General features: G+C 35.2%; 1 protein-coding gene across 2 annotated transcripts in view; it reads right to left on the reverse strand.

The window, feature by feature from the left end:
* The window catches only part of DPP10 (dipeptidyl peptidase like 10), a 1400194-nt gene that overhangs the window by 139576 nt on the left and 1236765 nt on the right, over window positions 1-23853 (reverse strand). For both annotated transcript variants that reach the window (XM_021695867.1, XM_021695868.2), the window contains exons 6-7: window positions 11889-11941; window positions 11707-11788 (exon numbers count right to left, since the gene is read on the reverse strand). In XM_021695867.1, coding sequence (XP_021551542.1) covers window positions 11707-11788; window positions 11889-11941 — 135 coding nt within the window. The remainder of the gene's footprint in view (window positions 1-11706; window positions 11789-11888; window positions 11942-23853) is intronic.

Consider the following 23853-nt stretch of genomic DNA (forward strand, 5'->3'; position numbering starts at 1 on the left):
TTACTTTTTTATTTTAGATGTTTTGGTCATGGTCATTAGTCATTAGTCATGGTCAGCCAGGGGCTCTTCCTCGGGATCCTGTCTGAAGATAGTGGGTTTTCCTTTCAGAGTCAGCTCCCCACATATCCACCTCTGCCTCAAATACAGCTGCTTTTAAGATAAAACCCTAAAGAAAACAAACAAGATGGAGGACTCACACCTTGCTGTTCACTTTACTACGAATTTTTACCTCCTTCCCAAATTTTCATGGGTTTGTTCAGTCTCCAGAATCCTTGGGTAGTTTTGTTTTGTTTTGTTTAATGTTTTGTCTAGAGTTTATAGCTGAATTCACATGAGGCTTGTTTTGTTAACAGCTCACTCTTGCATATCTGAGTTGAGAAATCATTTATTCAACTTAGTCAAAGTTCTTTTAATTGGAGAATGCTCTGGAAATGGAAGGTTATTTTCCAGTATAAAATTTATCATATTCCTGGTATAATACATTTCTTTTTCCTTTTCACACTGAATCTCTTGGTATTGGGCAAATGACAGAATTTCAAAAAAATGATAGTGGTTTACATTTGAGGACAACTCTAGTTCAAAGCATCACTTAAAGATCTGATATGCCACTAGATATATGCCATTATTTTTCTGGGGACAAGACAGGGCTTTTTTAGAGACAAAAAAATTGGTTCAGAAAAAAAAAAAAACAGAAACAGAAAATGATGTAAATTCTCTAAGAGGGTTCTTTTGGAAGACACTGAATTGGGGTAAGATAAACAGAAGTCAAAGAAATTAGTGAAAAAGCTTTTTTACCCTCTAATGAACAGCCACACTTAGCTATATTCATCCCCTTGTTCTAGTTTAGTTCTGGGACATACAATATAATTACTAGGATAATTTTGAATAGATAAGGACTTGAGTATCAAATTTTATATATAATATATATAAAACATGATTTTATATATAATTTTCTTCATTCTACTCTTCATATCAGAGCACATTAGAAAAAAATCATGATACTGACCAAAATCTTTTACCATTCCTCTCCAACTTTAGCGATTTTTTTTCCTAACAAGTAAAACTGAAGGACCAAGCCATGGTTCTTTTATTCAACTTTAAATATGTAATTCTTTATGTCCCTTATTCGTTCTCAAACTATAATTCCTCTTCTAACAATAAAACAACATAATATCAAATATATTTTAAAGACTAAATTACCTACTATCCTACTATTCTAAACCAGTAATTATTTTTACTTTAATCTATTCCCTTGCTACTTTGTTCCCAATTATGTTTCATATCCGTAGCAGAGATAAAACCTCACGCCATTCTATATGATCATTGCTAATATGTACTTCAGAGTACCAAAGATAGATAATCCTGCTTATCCACTTTATCTTTACACACACACACACACACACGTGTCATCTTTTTCTCTATTTTGAAAGTCCCTGAGGTGCCTTAGTTTCTACATGGTGTGTTAAAAGTAATCACTTTTGTCTTTAAAACTTTGTCATTTATAATTTTTAAATATATTTCATTTAAAATATAAGAGATGTTCTGAAAAAATATTAAATTAAATGATATAAAATGCCACTCTCAAACTCCATTTTTCTCCCAGGGGACAACCACTCCTAAGAGTGTCTTTTTATATATATATATATATATATATATATATATATATATATATATATATAAATAACATAAAATATAATATAAAAGTATAAATGATATAAAATAGGTGTTTTGTTTATTATAATAATGAGAGCATACTGATTAATCATATGGGCTTTTATTGCTGGATGGCATTGCATATCTGCATATGCAGAAGGATCATAGTAATTTTAATGACTTCTTAATATTTTATATTTTATGTACCCTAATTCATTTTACTAGTCTAATAATGAGGACTTAAATTGTTTCTCATCTTTTATTTTGCTTTTTAAATTATAAATAATGTCCCAATGAATTTTCTTTTTATATGCCCTTAGGCACATATGTAATATATCTTCAGGATGGATTTTACATTTGGAATTGCTAGATATATAATACAATATTTCTTCTGGATATATTCTTAGTCCAATAAAAATGTGTGTCTGTGTGTGTGTGATCTTTGTTTGTTTATTTCCAATTTAATTCTTTTGTGGTCCAAAAACATGCTCTGTGTGATTCCCATTCTGTTCTACTTACTGAGATTTGGTTCATGGCCCAGCGTGTGCACTTGTATATGCCGTGTATTCTGTAATTGCTGGGTACAGTGTTCTGTAAACGTCAAAGACATCATGTTGGTTGAGTGTGTTGATCCAATATTTTATATCCTTTTCGATGTTCTATCTACTTGTTCTATATTTTACCATAAGACAAGTGTCAAAATTACCAGCTAAAATTGTCAATTTGTCTATTTCTCTGTTTCCAAAAATGTGGTTAAGTATATATTTGCTTTTAATCTTTTTACGTCTCTTGGGAATTATTACTTTATGATCCTTAGAGATTACAGTTTAGGCTGTGGTTGATTAATAGTATCATAAAAGATAGAGTTTCTTTTCACATTTTCATTTCCTTTGTTGTTTTTAAGGAGAACAAGGGGAGAGCTCCTCTATGCACCATTTAATGGATGTCTGAAGTTATTTCTGACAAGAAGAATTTTGCCATTAATGCAGACATCAGTTCCCCTCAGAGAGTTCTCTTCATGTCATTTAATAAAACAAAGTAAATCACTAGAATACTAAACTTTCCATAATTGGGATCTCTTTACCTCAGGGGTTGTGTAGGATGGCTCACATCTTACAATAACACTATTATAATTTTATTTTTAAAGTTTCTATTTAGACCACTGATGGAATATGACTTGACATCACTGTAGGAGAACCCTGTATGTTCAGAGTAATAATAAGAGATATGCCAAACCTTAGTTGCAATGAAACAGAAACTAGGACATTTCAGTGATTATCATCTACACTGTTATTCCATTCAAATGGTTTCTTAGCAGTAACTGTCCAAAGTGTTCAGTACATTGGATTGTGTGTGACCTAGATTTATAGTTAAAAAATCTGCAGCCATGGAGCCTCCACGGTTCTTACTACACAATTTATTATTTAATTTAATGTTAGGAGCAGCTTGAGAAAAGAACTGCCAGCAAAATTGCTATTTCTGTGGGAAAACAGGGAAAAAAAGATATAGTTGTTGCATTTACCTCATTATTGCTAAATAACTCAAAACTGTTTAAAGATAAGGGAAATCTAGTGAATTCTTATTAGAACTAGGAAACAAACAATGGTTCTTTCTGGTACAAATCTGCTGACATATTTTATATTTCTGGCTATTTGATTCATTTTTATCTTTTCACATTTGTCAGCAATATCAAGTCATAGTTTTTTGTCATTAAAAATATAAACAAATGAATTAAAGCATGTGATGTCATATGCATCTATTCTATTTCTTTTCATATAGAGAACTTCCTTATAGTCTAGAGGAATGCCTTCAAATAAAGGTCCTGCTATGTACAGTTGACCCTTGAGTGACATGGGTCTGAATTACGTGGACCCACTTACATGTGGATCTTTTTCGACAAATACAGTACAGTACTATAAATGTATTTTCTCTTCCTTATAATTTTCTCAGCAACATTTTGTTTTCTTTAGCTTACTTTATTGTAAGAATATAGTACATAGTGCACATAACATACAATATATGTGTTAATTGATGAGGCTTCTGGTCAACAGGAGGCTATCAGTGTTAAGTTTGGGGGAAGTCAAAAGTTACAACTGGATTTTTGACTGTGTGTGGGGTTGGCACCCCTAACCTCTGTGTTGTTGTTCAGAGGTCAAGCGGAACTTCAAAACTCAGCTTTCAGATCATTTCCTCCAGGAAATTGCCCTATCATGTCAGAGAGTGCCCCCCCAACCCCCGCCTTTGCAAGATGAAGTCTGTGTTAGAACCCTCCTGTTTCAGGTGTTTCAAGAGGTGGGTATCCCCAACTTTAGCTCTATTTTCTGTAAATTCCTGGAATACAGAGACTGCCTTTTATAACCCTAGTGACTCATATAACTCATGCTGGATAAACCAGGGGAAACACTTTAAATAGGGATAAAGATAACCCCTCTCCCCCAAAAGAAATAAGTAAATTTTAGATATTAATATCCCAATATTAATACTGGGCTACTTTTTTTTAAAGATTTTATTTATTTATTTATTTATTTATTTATTATTTTTTAAAATTCTTATTTATTTATTTATTTGATACAGAGAGACAGCGAGAGAGGGAACACAAGCAGGGGGAGTGGGAGAGGGAGAAGCAGGCTCCTGGCTGAGCAGGGAGCCTGATGTGGGGCTCGATCCCAGGACCCTGGGATCATGACCTGAGCCAAAGGCAGATGCTTAACGACTGAGCCACCCAGGCGCCCCAAGATTTTATTTATTTATTTGAGAGAGAGACAGAGAGCACGAGAAGGGGGAGGGTCAAAGGGAGAAGCAGACTCCCTGCTGAGCAGGGAGCCCAATGCGCTGCGGGACTCGATCCTGGGACTCCAGGATCATGACCTGTGTCAAAGGCAGTTGCTTAACCAACTGAGCCACCCAGGCGCCCCAATACTGGCACTTTTTATGATAAAGTATTGATTTCCATTTGCTTCTTCTGAATGTGGAATAAAACATTAAAAATGTAACATAGGCAAAGGTTATTTCAAATAGCATTTAGTAGATAGATGCTTTTCTTTTCTTTTCTTTTTTTCTTTTTTTCATATAAGCCTGGCAATATTTCTCCTTACTCTCTAAATCTCTAGAGCTGCCCTGAACTAGAAACTGTCAACATTTAAATAACTTCTATTTTCACATGCTGACAAAGGGTGCAACATCTTTCCTCAGCAACTTCCCTTCTATTATTTACAGTGGAAAATCCATGCCTGCTATCTCCATAGCTCAGTATACAATTATACATGCTATGAGGATTACTGAATTTGAACACCTACCTTGAGAGGGTTCACAGTCCAAGGCCAAGGCCAAGTCAACATATATTTATCAAGTGACTTCTAATAAGGCCAGTGCAAACAGCTTAAAAGCAATGTGGGTACATCTAACAGTATGCAAGTTGCTCAGTTTCTCCTTATATTGAAATATTCAATGCTTGGGCGCCTGGGTGGCTCAGTCGTTAAGCGTCTGCCTTCGGCTCAGATCATGATCCCAGGGTCCTGGGATCGAGTCCCACATCGGGCTCCCTGCTCGACGGGAGGCCTGCTTCTCCCTCTCCCACTCCCCCTGCTTGTGTTCCTGCTCTCGCTGTCTCTCTCTCTGTGTCAAATAAATAAATAAATAATATTAAAAAAAAAAGAAATATTCAATGCTTAACTAGAGGAAATGTGTGCTTACAAAGGATCAGAACTGTATTTTCTTTTTTTTCCTTAAGAAAATACAGAACTGCATTTTTTTCTTTTTATTTTTCTCATGACCCTGAGATCAAGACCTGAGCTGAAATCAAGAATTAGACGCTTAACCAACTGAGCCACTGAGGTACCCCAGAAGTGCATTTTCTTTTCTTTTGAAAGATCTCTGAATTTAGATAGGAAAATCATAAAAATGCTATTTAAATAATTATCAGACACTAGAGGTCTACAGGAGTGCATAACTGATATGTAGGTAATTTTCACGGCAATGAAAATTAATTTTCTTTTATAGTATATATTTTAATTGTATATGTATATTTTTCCTTTTCTGTACATACACCTGCACTGTTATAATATTTTACTTGTATGAGAATGTATTTCCTGTCACATTTATGTATACAATATATTAATGTAAATATATACCTGAATACATTACAAATCCAGTCAAAAATGTTTGGGACAATTTAAGGGTGTTTTATTGTTGTTTTTGTTAAATCCAAACAGTTATTCTATTATGGTTCACTAGGTTATTTCCAGTCTAATATTGAGTAAAGAAATTATATCAGCTTCTTGATACTAACTTTCCTCATGTCAATTTGAAGTGAGACCTATTCGACCTTAGGTGTGCCTACTACTAAATGTGCTAAGAGGGACTGCTTTTAGTTTCTGGAACAAAAAACAAGAACATTAAATTTTGTTACAGATAACATGAAAAAGGTAATTTGTTTTCAATTATCTCCACTAATGAAGATGAATGAGGTAAAAAAAGATGCTCAAAATTCATTTAAATGGGAAACAGTCATTGCAATAAATACTTGAGGATGTTAATTGCATAATTTTTTTGGTTTCACTGCCTAGAAGTTTTCCTGCACCAATTAATGTATAGAAATGAGCATCATGCACACTATAGTGAAGACCTGACTTGAAATAGAACTTGACTCTTACTGGTCCTTTTTTCTTTATTTCTACGACACCTTGAGTATGCTAGGACTCTAGGCCCAAGACTTCTATCCCAAAATGTACATGACATCAGCAGCAGTGTGTGTGTGTGTTTATGTGTTTGTGTGTGTGTATGTGTATGTGGTGTGTATGAGTGTATGCATGTGTATATCTTATATTTGTATGTTTGTTATATATTTCCTAAACATATCTTAATGATAATTAAAATAATTACTTTTATACTGAAAAAATGAGTACTGAATAGAATGTGAAATAAGAACATTTTGATTTTCAGTAGGAAACATGAGATTTCAATGACACCTCCTTTAAACCAATAAGGGCTAAGGACCTATGGGAAAAGCCAATGAAATTGTTCAAAATTTCCACTAATGAAGATGTAAACACATCAAGGAAATTGAAAACTTCCTAGAGGCACAGAACCATCACTAATCTCTTAAGATTTTAATGTAATTTTAAATTAAATCTCTAGTAATAGTGAAAATGCAGGTGATAGGAAGGTTTGATAGTTTGTATTTGTATTTGGAGAATTACCTAAAATATTACATTTTTCAATGATATAGGTAATAAAATACAGAAAAAGTGATTTCTTCAAATGCCTAGATTGTGACAAGTAAAACACTGGATACTTTTAAGGCTTTATGCCATTGGAAGGATGGATCTGGTGATTTTATGAGCAATATCAAAGAAGTCTTCGTCATGTTAAGTGTTTTCATCACACACAAAAATAAATAGGGCCATGGGAAACTTTTGGACGTGATGGATATATGTATGGCTTGAATGTGATGATGGTTTCACAGGTATATACTTATCTCCACCTCATCAAGTCTTACACCAAAATATGTACACTCTTTTGTATGTATCCAGTGCAAAGTACAGCCATTTGTATGTATCAATCTTTATTTGTTCTCAATAAAGTGGTTTAAAAAATTAGTAGTCTAGAATGAGATTTAGAAATATACTTGTATACTAAGTGTAAAAATACATTGATATAGTATTTGTAAAATTTAATGTATTTTAATGAGTATAAGACAATTTTTGTTGCTGGACTGTGATCAAATTTTACATCTCAGTGTAACAGTTGATGTATTTATCTCTTAAATATATTATTTATAATTCAGTTCCAGATTATAACAACAGCCTCTAAACCTAGCTCTTTGCCTGGAAACTCAATTGCTTACCGTCTAACATGAACTCTAACACCAGACCTGTCCTTTCATGCAGGACTTCTCTTCACATCATGCCATCCTCAAAACCCTCTGTGGTATCTGATCATCCATGCAAACAGCCGTCAGCCTTTCATTAATTGCTCAATGCAACCAGATATCTATTAAACTCATTTTGCCTTGTGCTAAAATTGAGTTTTACAAAAAAGGAGGAGGAAGAGGAGGGAAAGACAGACAGACAGACAGACAGAGAGACAGAGAGGGAAGAAGGCATATGTTTAGCATATTCTGTATTCCATCTGCTCTGGAAATGACCATAGGTCAGCTGTAGAAGACAGGAATGTAAATAAATAAAATATTAAATAATTTGAGATAAAATAGAAGTAAGTAATTCACTTAGCCTGTAGAAATATTGGAGAAAAATTATCAGAGAAGAGGAATATTATAGCATTTTGTATTTTAGTCTTTGGACAAAGACTTCGGATGGAAAGAAAACAATGACCTGGTACACAAAGGGGAACAATGCAGGGGCATGAAGGAGCAATATGTTACCCTCTGGAAATTGCAAAGAGTTTGGTCCACGTAGAGAAAAATCTGTGCTTCGGCTCTGCAGTGGAGTGGCAGGAGCCAGATAAGGTGTCACCTTAGCTCCATCTCGTGTGTCACATCAATGGCATTATATAACCTATGGGAGCTGTTCAGAATCTGCATTTTTAACACACATCTCTGCAGATCCTGGGTGGCGAGCGACTGAAGAAGGGATATTTAGGTGAAAGATGATACAACTGAATTACAGTGTGTTACCTTAGGGAAGGACAAGTGCAAGTCAAACTGATAGGTACCATTCATTAAGCAGTTACTATGTCGTGATGGCTAATCTTAGGGGCTAACTTGGCTGCGTTATGGCGTTCAACTGCTTGGTCAAACATGTTTTATGAAAGCAGTTTGTAGATGTGATTAACATTTACAATTAGTTGATTTTTAGAAAAGAATAAGGTGAGGGGTCCTTATCCAATCAGTGGAAGGCTTTACCAGCAAAAACAGGTTTCCTGAAGGACTTCTGCCCCAGGACTGTAGCTCAAGATTATAAAATTAACTCTTATCTGAGTTTCCAGCCTACCAGACTGCCCCATAACTTCATGTGGCTCAGTCTGTTAAGCGTCTGCCTTCGGACTGGGTCTTGATCCCGGGGTCCTGGGATCAAGTCTCGAGTCCAGCTCTGTGCTTGGGGCGGGGCGGGTTGGGGGGTCTGCTTCTTTCTCTCCCTCTGCTCCTCCTCACCCAGCTCATGTTCTCTTTCTCTCAAATAAATAAATAACATCTTAAAAAAACACAAATGAATAAATAAAATAAAATCTCTTTCTTACCCTCCTTCCCTTTAGAGAGAATCCATATATCCATATACATGTGTGTGTGTGTGTGTGTGTGTGTGTGTGTGTGTACACACACACTAGTGGTTCTGTTTTCTGGAGAATCTTGACTTGGGCACATGCCCTATCTTATTTAAACTTCAGACAAAAGTGTGAGTGGTTGTGATTTTCTGTCATTTTTAATATAATAAGTAAGCTCAACCTTAGAACTGGCAATCTTCCTTATGTCACAAAATGCAAAAGGAATCTGGGCTTGAGCTGAGGCTTTTTGAATTCTAGATTTCAAGTTCTAATCGGTGAAATGGTTTTCCCTGCTCAAGCTCAAACCTGTTCATCTGGTTTTCAAAGTCTTTAAATTCTTGTGGTAGAATTATAGATAAGTATATTTTATTTTTTACATATGAATTTCTATGAATTCATATACTTATGCAAATTTTGAAAATGTCCTACAATAAGTGATTTTAACTTTTATAAGACAAAGTTATTTTTGAAAAGTAAAAGGACATAACCTCTTAAACCAGAAGCCTTTCCAATCAAATGATTAAGATATTTTTTCCTGTTTTAGGACCCGCTATTTCTTTGTATAAAACATTTCCTACAAATAAAGTGGTCTACTCACCACTTGCTCTAAATAATGCATGTCATACTGTATCAGAGTCTTGTTTCTTTTTCCCCACAAAGTTTGCCACATTCAAATTGACTTCTCCTGTGTCTACTGTTACTGCAAAATTCTCCCTGTAATTTCTAATTCAGACCCTCTTATCTATAAATTATGTCAATCTCTTACCTCTCTCCTGTACAGCTAGGGATTTCTTTTATAGCAAATAAAATTAGAAACTGAGAATTAAGGATGAGAAATTAATTGTCTTTAGTTTATAAACACTACAGGACTCTTTAATTAATTTAATGCAAAACTAATTAAAGTATTGTAATGACTCGTCTCTAATAAAAGCATATTGCTGAGTTTGCTGATGGCTTCAAATATTGACAAAGCCTGTCATACTCACATGAAATGGACCATTAGCATTTGTGGAGATGCGTCCTTTAATTTATATTGAATTTATGCTTACATGTACGCCAAAGATAACCTTGACAAATATGGACTTTATCCCAAAACTTTCCCGAAGGACTCTGGGATACGCCATTACAAAGAACTTAGGCTTCATTCTCCAAACAACTAGCGAAACTAAAACTCCCAGACAAGTTCAATTTCAAGTGACAAAGGTATTTTTTAAAATCTTTTTAAAAAATAATAAAAGTTAACACCTCTAAAATACTGTATGCCAGATTTTATCCCAAGTGCTTTATGCTTATACATTAAACGCGAGAGTAGCATTGTTGGTGAAGTACTGTTATTATTGCCACAATAATAAGATAAGATAAGGAGAGGAAGGCAGACAGAGAGTAATATTCTCAAGGTCAACAGCTAGTAAGAAATGGACCCAGGATTTAAGCACCTGAAAAATGACTCCCATGAGAGAATCTATGATTTTTATAAATTTTCAGTCTTTTTTTTTATTTTATCAACTATATTAAAGAATAAGTAATCAATAACAAGTAGGAATCATTAAAGAAAATGTATGCAATTAATACTACTTCCTTGAGGGTGTCAAATTATTATTTTGGCACAGGTGTAGGTTCCTCTAAGGCTTGGAGAATGAGAGTTATTTAAAACAAATGAAAGTTTCAAAGAGTTTCCTAAGGACTCTCCAATGACACAAACATGAAGTTGTCTAGGGTTTCTGGTGTCTGGAAGTTAGGGTGTTTGGAATTTGCCTTGGCCTAACAGAGCAGCTCTCTTGTTGACAGCATCAGAGTAAAACAGGCAGGACTAGAGCCCCTGCCCATTCCTTGCTGCCCACTCACCACTGTCCATGGAGACACTGATTCATGCCTTCTCTGAATCAAACCTGGTGTCTCTATATCTAGCATAACCTATGCAGCTTCTGCTTCCACTTTTTAGGGATATTATAATGGAATGGACCTAGAGATAGTCCTATATAGTTAAACTAAGTACACTGTCATAAAATTTCTTTAAATATGCAAAAGATAAAGGCAAAATGCTATTTATAATCTATAATCCATTGCAAGAACATTTTAATAAAACAGAAAATATAAAAATTGGAATGGAAGAAGCAATAATGCATTACTAAGAAATAATATGGTAGTCCGGAAAAACTCGGTATCGGTAAAAATATGGTATACACAGGGAACTCTCACACTGTCACTGGCAGGAGTATAAACACTCAAGCAATTTAGAAATAAATTTAACAGCGCATACTATATTTGAGCTTTCACATGCTATATAAACAAGAAATACCACTTCCTGAGCAATATCACCTTAAAGTCTTTATACTTTCACCATGAGACATGGACAAGAATATGGTGTTGGTCAAACTGCTTTTATACGTCAGTAATTCTCCTTTGAGTCTGTGATAATTTGAAAATCTAATATGACAAGAAATCTTCCCCTAAGAGACCACTGTCAATTGTAAACCACTGTCTTAAATTTCCACCCTGAACAATGCTTTAAGAAGAAGTAAACTTGACAACAGTATGGAATGGAAATTCCACAGAACTAGACCTCAGTATTCTTGGATCTCTTCTAGGTTTCATTACGAGCTAGAAGTTTGATCACACATTATTCTACAAGCTCTTTTTTCTTCTTTAATTGATAAAATGATACTGGTATTATTTGATATATTCTTAAATTGGAATACTAGATAGAAGATGTAAAGGTAAATAGAAAACATCAAGTGTAATAGGCTAATGTGACAAGGAAGTGGCTTCTGTAAACATTTTCCACAAGACCGTGACTGACAGCACTTGGTGAGGACCAATGCCTGTGCTTACCAGCTGCTGCCCTTGGACACCCCAGGCCGCATACTGCAAGACGGAGTCCTCTACTTCTGGGGGATTTAACTCCCAAACTTCCCTTGAAAAAAGGTAAATATTTTTACATGAACAAGTTGACATTTACACCAACAATTTAGTTGGACAATTCCTCATGAAAACCAGAAAACCAAAGAACTTACCTAGTGTGTATGTTGTAAATCACATACGAAGCAGTATAGGAATAATGAAAAATCTGAAATTAAAAAAAAAAAAAAAGAGTTATGGACCCTAGTTTGGAATAAAGCTCCATGTTAATGTGTAGACATATTCTCGATCAAATCCAGGAAATCCAAGAACTGATTTTAGAGAGAAATCAAAATGTGAAATATTACAGTTCTGAGCCTTACTCCAGGAGTTTCATGACTGTTCTGTCAGTTCAATCCATTTATTCAATCCACTCTATTCTTAGTATAATTGTGATTATATTGCTGTCTTATTCGAAATGCTAAATGATTCCTCATTGCCTTTAAAATAAAGTTCAAGCTGCTTCATCGATGTTCAAGGATATTGGTACTTCGTGTTCTACATGCTTTTCCAGCTTTACCATCCACTACTTCCCTTTACCTAGTCTACGCTTCAGTCACATTAGACAAATTCCTCTTCTATATCCTGAACTTTTTCTGTTTCTCCTTTCCCCTCCCCAGGACATCCAAGGGGAAAACTTACATCAATACTTTCTTTTTTCAGCACACAATTATAAAAGCTTCTTTTATTCCTGTAGTGGATGTGCACTGCACAAATATTATAATACTGTCAATTAAAACTTCCTAGAAGTCAACTTGTTATTTCTTCTTGCTGCAATAATAGCTTTAATTACACACAATTGGCCACATATTTGGTAAGGAAATACTAGTGTTGTCTCTTTTCATGGAAATTGCAATTGTTCCAACTATTATAGTATTGTGTTTTATAATGAAGCTTTATTCTCCTATTCCTTTTAACATAACTATCAAATCTAAGATTGCCTTTGCTATAGAATTGCAGAAGCAAAAATAATTTTTCCTGGTGTCTATTTTGGCATTCAGACTGTATTCTATAAAGTTACATATTTGACTACAAATTTTAAACCTTGAATTTACTAGTATAGCTGACAAAAGATAAGAAATGTGACTACCTCTATAAACATTTTTTTCCCCATCTCAGAAAGTTCTGTTGCCAAAGCAAACTGCCAAGTGAGCACTTCATCTTCCAAGCAGACAAAGTGCCAATGATGTTATGGGTAAAAGGAGTCTGTCTATTCACCCTGTTAATTATCTAACACACTGTAGCTGAATTCCAGGCTCACATGCATCTTGAGAGAAAGAGTTCCTGTGCATTATTATTTTAGTCAAAGTAGGCCAAAACAATCAAGACAAACCAGATATAACAACTGAATTTTGCTCTCTTTCTAGAATTCTTGTTATAGAGGTTGCTGGCTCTTCTTAATGTATGAATCCAAAGGAATCCAAATGATGTCCTCCAAATGAGGTACTTCAGAGAGGGGGATATATAAACCCACTTTTTGCTTCATAGTTCTTAGCCCAATACAACATTTTTCCCTTAGCTCATGTACTGAGGTGGAAGACCACAATAAAGAAATTAATCTTGACTTGTGTGCAAACCCAGAGCAGGTGGAAGTAACAAGTTGCAGAGTTTCACCTCCTCTACACGTATCTTACAAAGCCAGGAGTTTGCCATCTGCAGATAATTAGAACCTAGACCTTTATTCCTAGCTTACAGCTTTCCTCTCAATCTGCTCATCTTTGGTGTGTGTGTGTGTCTGTGCATGTGTGTGCGCGCATGTGCGTGCTTATTCCCAGTAGATCTCAAATACTTCTTGTTTTATAATTTCGCATCATTAAAAAAAGCACTCTATGCCCACAAGAGAAGAAAACCGGTATGTAGTAGGAGGGATCCTGAACAGGGTTAGAGGTGGAGGTTTCCTTTTGTTTGTTTTCATAGTGTTACAGAGATTTCAAAAAGATTTTTCAAAGAGAATTGTATTTAGCTTTACTGAACACCTGTATTAAGGTACCCTGGTCTAAATTCACTATGTTAATCTGCATTTTTCTCTCTCTCTCTCAATCTCTCTCCTCCCTACCCCTGCTCCTTGGATAGCATGTCTATTATTATTATCATTTATTCACTTCCTTTTATCCTAGATTCCTCTTCTACATTGGCTAGGTAGGTCTTATTTCAAGATGAGTGGATAAAATTGGAGTCACAAAGGTTAGGAACAGTCCTTTTCCTGTAATGATTGGCTGCTACATAATGAGAGCCAAACTGAACATCTGATGAGATCCTTGGGGAGAAAGACATTTCACAGCCAGAAATCACATATTCATCGCATCTCTGCAAATGATGCTCCCCTGCCTGTTACAGAGTGTGAATGGTTATGGCAAAGCCAGTGGGAGTGGGGCAAACTTGAGAAATACCCTGTAAAAACTTGATCAAAGCTTACTCCTGGAAGCTGGCCTTGCGATGTCCCATCATTAAATCTCATGATGCCAAAGGCACTGGGTGGTACAGAAAGCTTCATAAGACCCGGCAATGCAAGCTCATCCCTATAATTTCTACATTACTTTGGGAACCTCAAGAAGAGGTTGATTACTTAAAGGTTTACGACTAAGAGAAGAGTAACTGGTTCTCATTATTTGCTGTAGCTTTATTCTATAAGTCATCGTAAACACTGAATTAGCAAATACCGAACCATAGCCTCCTAAAAGAAATACAGGGTTAGGTTCCTGTGTCTGGTTGTAATGTTTTCTTTTCTTTTTTTTAAGATTTATTTATTTGACAGAGAGAGAGAACCAGAGAGCACAAGGCGGAGGAGAGGGAGAGGGAGAGGGAGAAGCAGGCTCCCCACTGAGCAGGGAGCCCGACGCAGGGGCTCAATCCCAGGACCCTGGGATCATGACCCCAGCTGAAGGCAGACGCTTAACCATCTGAGCCACCCTGGCGCCCCGTGGTTGCAACGTTTTCATCAACCCATCAGTACATAACCTTGTTTCATGTGTATTTCTTTGTAAAGACGCTGTATTTAATATTTAATATTGTTGATTCCCTAACACTGAACAAATGGCCAGCAGCATTATAACTTATGGCTGAATACAATTTATCTGACACGTGTGCTTTCCCCGTAGAGCACATCACAACCTCTTGAGCCCAGCAGCGCACTAGACAGCATTTCAGCACTCTGCTTGGGGGGCATTTTAAACAGCAAACCCAGCAGCAAAAAGCACAGACATGAGAAAAACAGAGCATTAAAAAGACCATGAAAAGGACGCTAATTTACGGTATGATCGCTGAAATAAGGAGGCAGAGTGTCATCTCATTTGATCTTGGCTGGGAAAGTGCGTATCTAAGATCAGGCAACTCAAATGTTCTGCAGCTCTGCACTGTCTGGGAATGCCTAAGAAAGCACAGTGAGGACTAGTTTTGAGGTTACAAATAAATTTTAGAAAGCAGATGAATTTGGAAATCTGGAATCCAGAAATAATGAAGATCAAGTGTACTGGTAATTTGGACATAGCATGATATATTACTGGAGGGAAGAAAAAAGCAGGCATATTTAAGGCCTGCCAGAACTTGGACACAAGAAAAATACAGAAGTGCTCTGGAATGGTTGCATTCATGTTCTATAAATGAAAACTAGCTACCACCGTTCATTCATCAAATACCTGTTCAGCAACTTCTTTGACACAAGCCCTGCACTAAACACTATTAAAAGAAAAAAAAAAAAAGATTGTGGGGCACCTGGGTGGCTCAGTCGTTAAGCGTCTGCCTTTGGTTCAGGTCATGATCCCAGGGTCCTGGGATCGAGCCCCGCATCGGGCTCCCTGCACTGCGGGAAGCCTGCTTCTCCCTCTCCCACTCCCCCTGCTTGTGTTCCTGCTCTCGCTATCTCTCTCTCTGTCAAATAAATAAATAAAATCTTTAAAAAAATTAAATTAAAAAAAGATTGTGATAATAATGATTATTTTAAAAATAGGATATAATACAAAAGAATGTCAGTTGATCATTTTTATTAGTATATTTTAACTGTCAGTATATAAACATTTATTGAATACTAATTATGTACAAGCTTATAAGTTAAGTACCTTGCCAAATGCAAAAGCTATAATAAATGTAATTCCTGTCCCCAAGGAACTCTTGATCCAGTCAGGGTGACAAGGTTAAGAAGCATTACATTAGTTTAGAGCACTCTGTTGCAGGTCATGGTTAAATTAGGATTTGTAGATTATAAATCTGTAGGCTTTTCCAAGATGCAGTTATTCTTTTTGGTTTCAAGATTGTAACTATAACAGTAACAGTTTTTGAATTGAGCATATACTATATACTGGACTCTCTTGAGTGTTTCAAATATATTATTTAACATTTAAATGCATCTTAGGAAATGGATACTATCATTCATAATTCACATAATAGGCTCTGGAAGCACTGAAAGTTTAAGTACTAGACAGAACAATAATTTGAGCTCACGTCTGTCTGATTATTGTGACTTAATCTTTTTGCACATTCTCTTTCAGGGAACTGGGACAGGAAGCACTGCTCCAGCTTTGCAAAAGATTCATTTCTGAAAGACCTATTAAGCCATCATCCAAAGATTTATTGACAGGAGTAGGCATGAATTAATTGTGATTACCACAGTAAAGAGAGATTTCATTTTGGAAAGATGATGTAATAGATCAGATTAAAAATGTAAATCCCCTTCTCCTTTAGCTGTTTTTCACATTTGTTTTTCTTGGAATATCAGTTATTACCTAACACTCTATGGAGATGCATGTCAAGGAGAGTTACACTTACAAGAAAAAAGAACAGGGCACTCTCGTAATTTACGATTAAACCAGAGGTTTATATCTCAGGGTGCCAAAGCTTTTTCCGCACTGCAGTTTAACTGCCGAATTGGTATAAATAGCATGCGTTTTCATGGCCTGGAGAATATTTAAAATAGGATTATGGATTTGCCATTGACTGAAACAGTTAGGAAAACTAAAATGCGAGGAAGCAAGTCTCTGAGTAAACAGCATTTATGAAAGAAAGCCAGTGAGAGAAAAGACAATATAAGCAAAAGAGCACTTGTTTCTCTTGGAAGTTAAGTGGTACGATGATGCCACGTTTGTTCTAGGATAATAGAATACCTTTTAAAATGAGTAAGTAGTGACTCTGGTGCTGGAAAAATTTTATCTATATTACACAGTGAAGAACTAGACTATTAGGATACTCTAATGTAGTAAATACACTTCATAAAGTTACAAGCTGCAGTGCCACAGAAACATTTATAAAACTCTGTATGGAAAAAGCTTTGTGAATGAACAAGAATTAGTTGAAAAGGAAAATAAATATGGGAGGAAATTAAAGGTATATTAATATTTATTGACCAGTATTTTAATTCACTGTCATTTGTTTTCTCATCCAATGTTCATCATCAACTTTCAGATATTATTCATCCAGGATATACAGTTAGTAAAACCAAGATTGGAATCTAAATCTTAGATTCCAAATACATGAAGACTGTTTTAATGTGGTACCACAAAAAAGAATTATGCAGGATTCTTTAATTGTATCACCATTATGGTAAGTCGTAGACGTAGTAAAATACTCAAGATGGTGAAACGAAATATAGATGTTGGTGAAGAAGATAAAAGTTTAGGTGTTGCTCTAATTCAGCTCTATTTATGCCAAAACCTATATAAAAAAACAAATAAAAATAAACTTGCTAATAGAAAAAAAAGACTATTTGCCACAAAACCAATTTAGTCATTCTGTTCACCTGTAGGCATCATGATGCCATCACCACACAAGATACATAGTAAAGTAATATTTATATTTTTCCTTGCCTTAATGGGGTATAGTTGTGTTCCAATCTGGAAAAATAGGGTATTATTTGGGCTATTTTAGCATTCATCATGTACTCACTCTGAATTGAATAGTACAGTCACCCTGAATTGAAATATGATACTTTCAGCATAGTATGTAAGTAGAAATCTAATGAGAGATTGTATTAGGTAAACATGTTTCCATTTAATACATTTATTTTACTTAAGAAAAGGGATGGCTGATGATTTGAGTTTAAAAAGCAGACAGCACACCAAAAATAACCTGGGCATCATTTCCCAATTTCAGGTAGGACTGCTGTGCCCAGAATATAATCTAACTGGGCTAAATATTATCAATAGCCAGCACAAGGAGAATATATTATACAATAGGAGATCTTTGAGTGAGCAGAATAAATCATTCTCTGATATATTCCCTGTTAGATAAATTAACTGCTCATCATAAACAAACCCCCTTCAAGTTGATCTTAGAATTCAGTTCATGAGATGTCTATAATGCAAATTTCATCTCAATGATACTCCATAACCCAAGTTGCTCAATTATTTGACATGGAACTTTCCCCATAATATACCTCTGATTAAAGTACCAACCTCATTGACAATGTCACTCTTTGTATTAAAATACTTTCATATACCAGACCTTTCCACACTAATTAATGCAAATGAGCTACTTTCACACCAGTTGGCATTAAACTATTTCCAATGTACCATCATTGAAAATATCTGGTTTGATAACCTGAATAGCATTTAAAGGTCAATTACTAACAGTGGTGAAATAATTTGTACTGAAATAAATTTATACATCATCTAACCACGTATAAACTAATTTTCTCTCTGTCTTGTCAATGCAGAAATAAATATATTGCAAGAGGACAGAGTGAGAGACAAACTCAACCTTGTTTCCATGTAGTGCTAGAACTAGAAAGGCAAGAATGAAAATCAATCTTTCCATATACAGGTATTTTACAGGTGAGCCAAGTATGTAACTTAGAAAAGTGGTCAATTCATTCACCAGCAACTTTGGTGAAAAAGTTATTTCTTCACTTCAATGGTATCAATTCTTTTTTTTTTTTTAAGATTTTTAAATTTATTTATTTGAGAGAGAGAGAATGAGAGAGAGCACATGAGAGGGGGGAGGGACAGAGGGAGAAGCAGACTCCCTGCCGAGCAGGTAGCCCGATGTAGGACTCGATCCAGGGACTCCAGGATCATGACCTGAGCTGAAGGCACTCACTTAACCAACTGAGCCACCCAGGCGCCCTCAATGGTATCAATTCTTAATTTATGTTTTCTTGAGCAACTTATTTAAAATATTTAATCTGCTCATCAGAAAAACGCAGAAAGCAGGATATATCCAACTGCTTTTTTTACAAAAATGAGAGGAAAAACTGTATGGAAATTATGTAGTTATTACATGCAGTTATACCAAGAGAATAAAGCCAGAAAAACTCAAATCTATTTCAATTGGCAACATGTTACTTTTTTTTTTTAAAGATTTTATTTATTTATTTGACAGAGAGATAGCGAGGGCAGGAACACAAGCAGGGGGAGTGGGAGAGGGAGAAGCAGGCCTCCCACCAAGGAGGGAGCCCGATGCAGGACTCAATCCCAGGACCCCGGGATCATGACCTGAGCCAAAGGCTTACACCTAACGACTGAGCCACCCAGGCACCCAGCATGTTACTTTCTTGAATAAAAGTCTTACTAACAGAGGGTCCAACACAGCATAAGAAGACCCTTAATTCACCTCCTCCCACAGACACCCCAAATCTACACCTACATATAGAGCAATTTCTCCAAAGAACTGCTGGCTGATTGAACAGCTTCTGCACAATAAATGCTAGAAAGACCACATAGACAAGGGGTAGAAGAGACAGAGACACAGTAATGATAGGGAACCCACCCCCTGATGTGATACCTGCAGTAGGGAGAGATATGACTAAAGGGTCTGTGAATGGATTCTCCCCTGCCCTGGGGCACAGCAAAAAACAAGCAAACAAACAAACAACAAAACAAAAACAAAAACCCCAGTAGTTGAAAGGGCAACTAGAGCCTACATGAAAAAAAAAAGAAAAAATCTATTTACTAGCCTTAGAGCATCTGACACACAGGTAGGAAATTGCTGGAAATCTTTCTAGAGTCAGCGGTGCTGGCAAGCACCATTTTTTATGTTCCTTCTCAACCTTGATAGCACAGGTGGGAGTAGGGTCCAGGCATTCTCTCTGGCCTGCCAGGGCTGCTCCAGTGCACCTTGGGTTCCTGGCACATACCAGCTCCAGCAATCTCAGCAAGGCAGCCCAGTGCTACACATCCTGGGATCGCCCCCAGCCTGTGCCTGCTTCAACCCCAGTTGGCTTGACAAAGCCACCAGGCATACACAGTTCATAAAAAAGAATACTCTGACACAAGGCCACTCCTTCAAGACTGGCAGAGGTAGCTATACCACTTAATTCAGAATGTTTTTATGTGTTTGTTTAACATGGAAAATCAAACAAAATGAGGAGATAGAGGAATAGGTCCCAAATAAAAGAATAAGATAAAACCCCAGGGGAGGAAAAAAAACAAGAAACAAAAAAACAAAACAAACACTAATAAAACAGAGACTAGTAATTTACCTGATAAAGACTTCAAAGTAATGGTCATAACACTGCTCAACAAAAGCGGGAGAAAAATGGAGGAACACAGTGAGGATGGACTTCAACAAAGAGAAGATATAAGAAAGAACCAACCAGAGCTACAGAATATACTAACTGAAATGAAAAAGACTCTAGGGGGAAGCAACAAAATGTTAGATGATACAGAAGAATGGATCAATGGTCTGGGAGACAGAATAGTTGAAATCACACAAACAGAACGAAAGAAAGAAGAAAGAAAAGAAAGAAAGGAAAGAAAGAAAGGAAAGAAAGGAAGGAAGGAAGGAAGGAAGGAAGGAAGGAAGGAAGGAAGAAAAGAAAGAAAGAGGAAGGAAGGAAGGAAGAAAAGAAGGAAGGAAGGGAGAGAAAAAGATTTTTTAAAAATAAGAATACTTTAAGGGATCTCAGGGACAACATCAAAAGGACATTTTAGGGATCCCAGAAAGAGAAGAGAGAAAGGGGCAGTAAACTAATTTCAAGTAATAATGGCTGAAAAGTTCCCTAACCTAGAGAAACAGACATCCAGGTCCAAGGATAGAGAGTGTCAAACAAAATGAACCCAAAGAGATACACACCAAGATATAACATAATTAAAATGGCAAAAGCTCAAGGTAACAGAGAATCTAAAAGGCAGCAAGAGTAAAACAAATTATCACATATAGGGGAAACACTGTAAGACTATAAGCTGATTTTTCAGCAAAACTTTGCAGGCCAGAAGGGAGTGACAGGATATATTTAAAGTGCTAAAAGGAAAAACAAACAAACTTACAACCAGAAATACTCTACCTGGCAAGGTTATCATTCAGAGTTGAAGGAGAGATAACAGTTTTCCAGCAAAGAAAAAATTAGAGTTTATCACTACTAAACTAGCCTTACAAGACATGTTAAAGGGTCTTGTTTAATTGAAAAACAAAAGCCATAACCAGAAATAGGAAAGTATATGAAAGAAAAAAATCTCACTGGTAAAGGTAAATATATAATAAAGGCTGTGGATTGGCCACTTAAAAAAGCTAGTATTTAAGTTAAAAGACAAAAATAGTGAAATCGTCTATAACTACAATTAATAGTTAAGGGATACACAAAAGAAAAAGATGTAAAATATAATGTCATTAAAAAACAGGGTGGGGAAGTAAAAATGCAGTGCTGTTAGAATGCATTTGATCAGTTTAAAATAGTCTGCTATATAGATAAGTCAATATGTATGAAACTCATAGTAACCACAAACTAAAAACCTAAAATAGGCTTACAAAAAATAAAGAGAAAGAAACCCAACCATAATGCAAAAGAAAGCTATCAAATCATAAAGTAAGTCCAAGAGAAGAAAGGAACAGAGAACTACAAAAACAACCTTAAACAAATTAACAAAATAGCTATAAGTACATACTTACCAATAATTACTTTAAATGTAAATGGGCTAAATGCTCCAATCAAAAGACATAGGGTGGCTGAATAAATAAAAACAAACAGACAAATGAAAACAACAACAAAATAAGACTCAGCCATTGTAGAAAACAGTAGAGAGGTTTCCCAAAAAATTAAAAGTAGAATTACCATATGATCCAGTAATTCTCCCACTGGGTATTTACCCAAAGAAAACAAAAATACTAATTTGAAGAGATATATGCATCCCTATTTTATGGCAGAATATACAATAGCCAAGATGTAGAAGCAACCCAACTGTCCATCCACAGATGAATGGATAAAAAAGATGTAGTATATATACACAATGGAATATTACTGGGTCATAAAAAGAATGAGATCTTGCCTTTGGCAACAACATAAATAGACCTAGAGTATATAATGCTAAGTGAAACAGGTCAGACAGAGAAAGATAAATCCATATGATTTCATTCTTATGTGGAATTAAGAAACCAAACAGAGAAAAGAAAAAAAGAGAGAGAGAGACAAACAAAAAACACTCTTAAAGACAGAGAACAAAATAATGACAATCAGAGGGGATTAAGAGTACACTTATCGTGATGAGCAATGAGTAATGTGTAGAATTGGTGAATCATTATACTGTACACCTGAAACTAATATAACACTGTATGCTAATTATACCTCAAAAAAACAAACAAAAAACAAGACCCAGTTACATACTGCAATCAAGACATATTTCAAACCAAAAGGCATACACAGACTGAAAGCGAAGGGATGGGAAAATATATTCTATGAAAATGGAAAGAAAAAGAGTTGGATTAGCAGTACTCATACCAGGCAAAATAAACTTTAAAATAAACACTGTTAAAAAAATAAATAAAATAAACACAGTTACAAAGACAAAGAAGGATACTACATAATGATAATGTCATCTAAGAAGAGGACATAACATTCATTAATATTTATGCATCCAACATAGAAGCACCTAAATATATAAAGCAAATATTAACAGACATAAAGAAAGAAATTGGCAATAACACAATAATAGTAAGGGACTTTAATATCCCACTTACTTCAATAGATAGATCATCCAGACAGAAAATCAATATGTAAACATTGGCCTTAAAACACAGAGTAAACCAGATGGACTTAATACATACATATATATATATGTATGTATTAATATATAATATGTATGTATGTATTAAGTATGTATATATATGTATACACACACACACAGGTTAATATTTCATCCAACTACTGAATACATATTCTTTTCAAATGCACCTGGAACATTCTTCATGATAGATCACTGGTTAGGCCATAAAGCAAGTACCTATAAGTTAAAGAATATTAAAATCATATCAAGCATCTTTTCTAACTAAAATATTATGAAACTAAAAATCAATTACAACAAGAAAACTGGATAAAACACAAATACATGGAGGCAAAACAACATGCTATTGAACAATCAATGGGTCAACAAAGAGGAAATAAAAAATACCTTAAAAGAAATGAAAATGGAAATATGATATTCCAAAATCTATGAGATGCAGCAAATGCAGCCCCAAAAAGGAAGTTCATAGGGATACAGGCCTACCTCAAGAAATAAGAAAAATCTACCCCCAATCTAATTTTACACCTAAAGGATACAGAAAAAGACAAAAAAAGACAAAAAAAAAAAAGAAAGAAACAACAAAAACAAAGTCGAACTTTAGTAGAAGGAAAGAAATGGTCAAAGATCAGATCAGAAATAAATAAATAAAATAGAGACTAAAATTTCAGTGAAACTAAAAGCTGGTTCTTTGAAAAGATAAAATCAATAAACCTCTAGCCAGACTCATCAGGAAAAAAAGAGACAGGGATCATAAAATAGAATCCAAAATGAAAGAGAAGTTACAACTGATACCAGAGAAGTACAAAGGATCATAAGAGATTACTGTGAATAATTATATGCAAACACATTAAAAAACAACTAGAAGACATGGATAAATTACTAGAAGCACACAATCTTGTAAGAATGAATCATGAAATCGAATATCTGAATAGATTGCTTATAAGTAATTAAATCAAATCAGTAATTTAAAAACTCCCCCCAAAAGGACCATATGGCTTCACAGGTGAATTCTACCAAACATCTAAAGTGTTAGTACCTATACTTCTCAAATTGTTCCAAAAAACTGAAGAGCCAAGCAGTAACCTGATACCAAAACCAGACAAAGACATTACAAGAAAGAAAGAAAGAAAGAAAGAAAGAAAGAAAGAAAGAAAGAAAG

The sequence above is a fragment of the Neomonachus schauinslandi genome, chromosome 3 (genome assembly GCF_002201575.2).
Source record: "Neomonachus schauinslandi chromosome 3, ASM220157v2, whole genome shotgun sequence".
Lineage (NCBI taxonomy): Eukaryota > Metazoa > Chordata > Mammalia > Carnivora > Phocidae > Neomonachus > Neomonachus schauinslandi.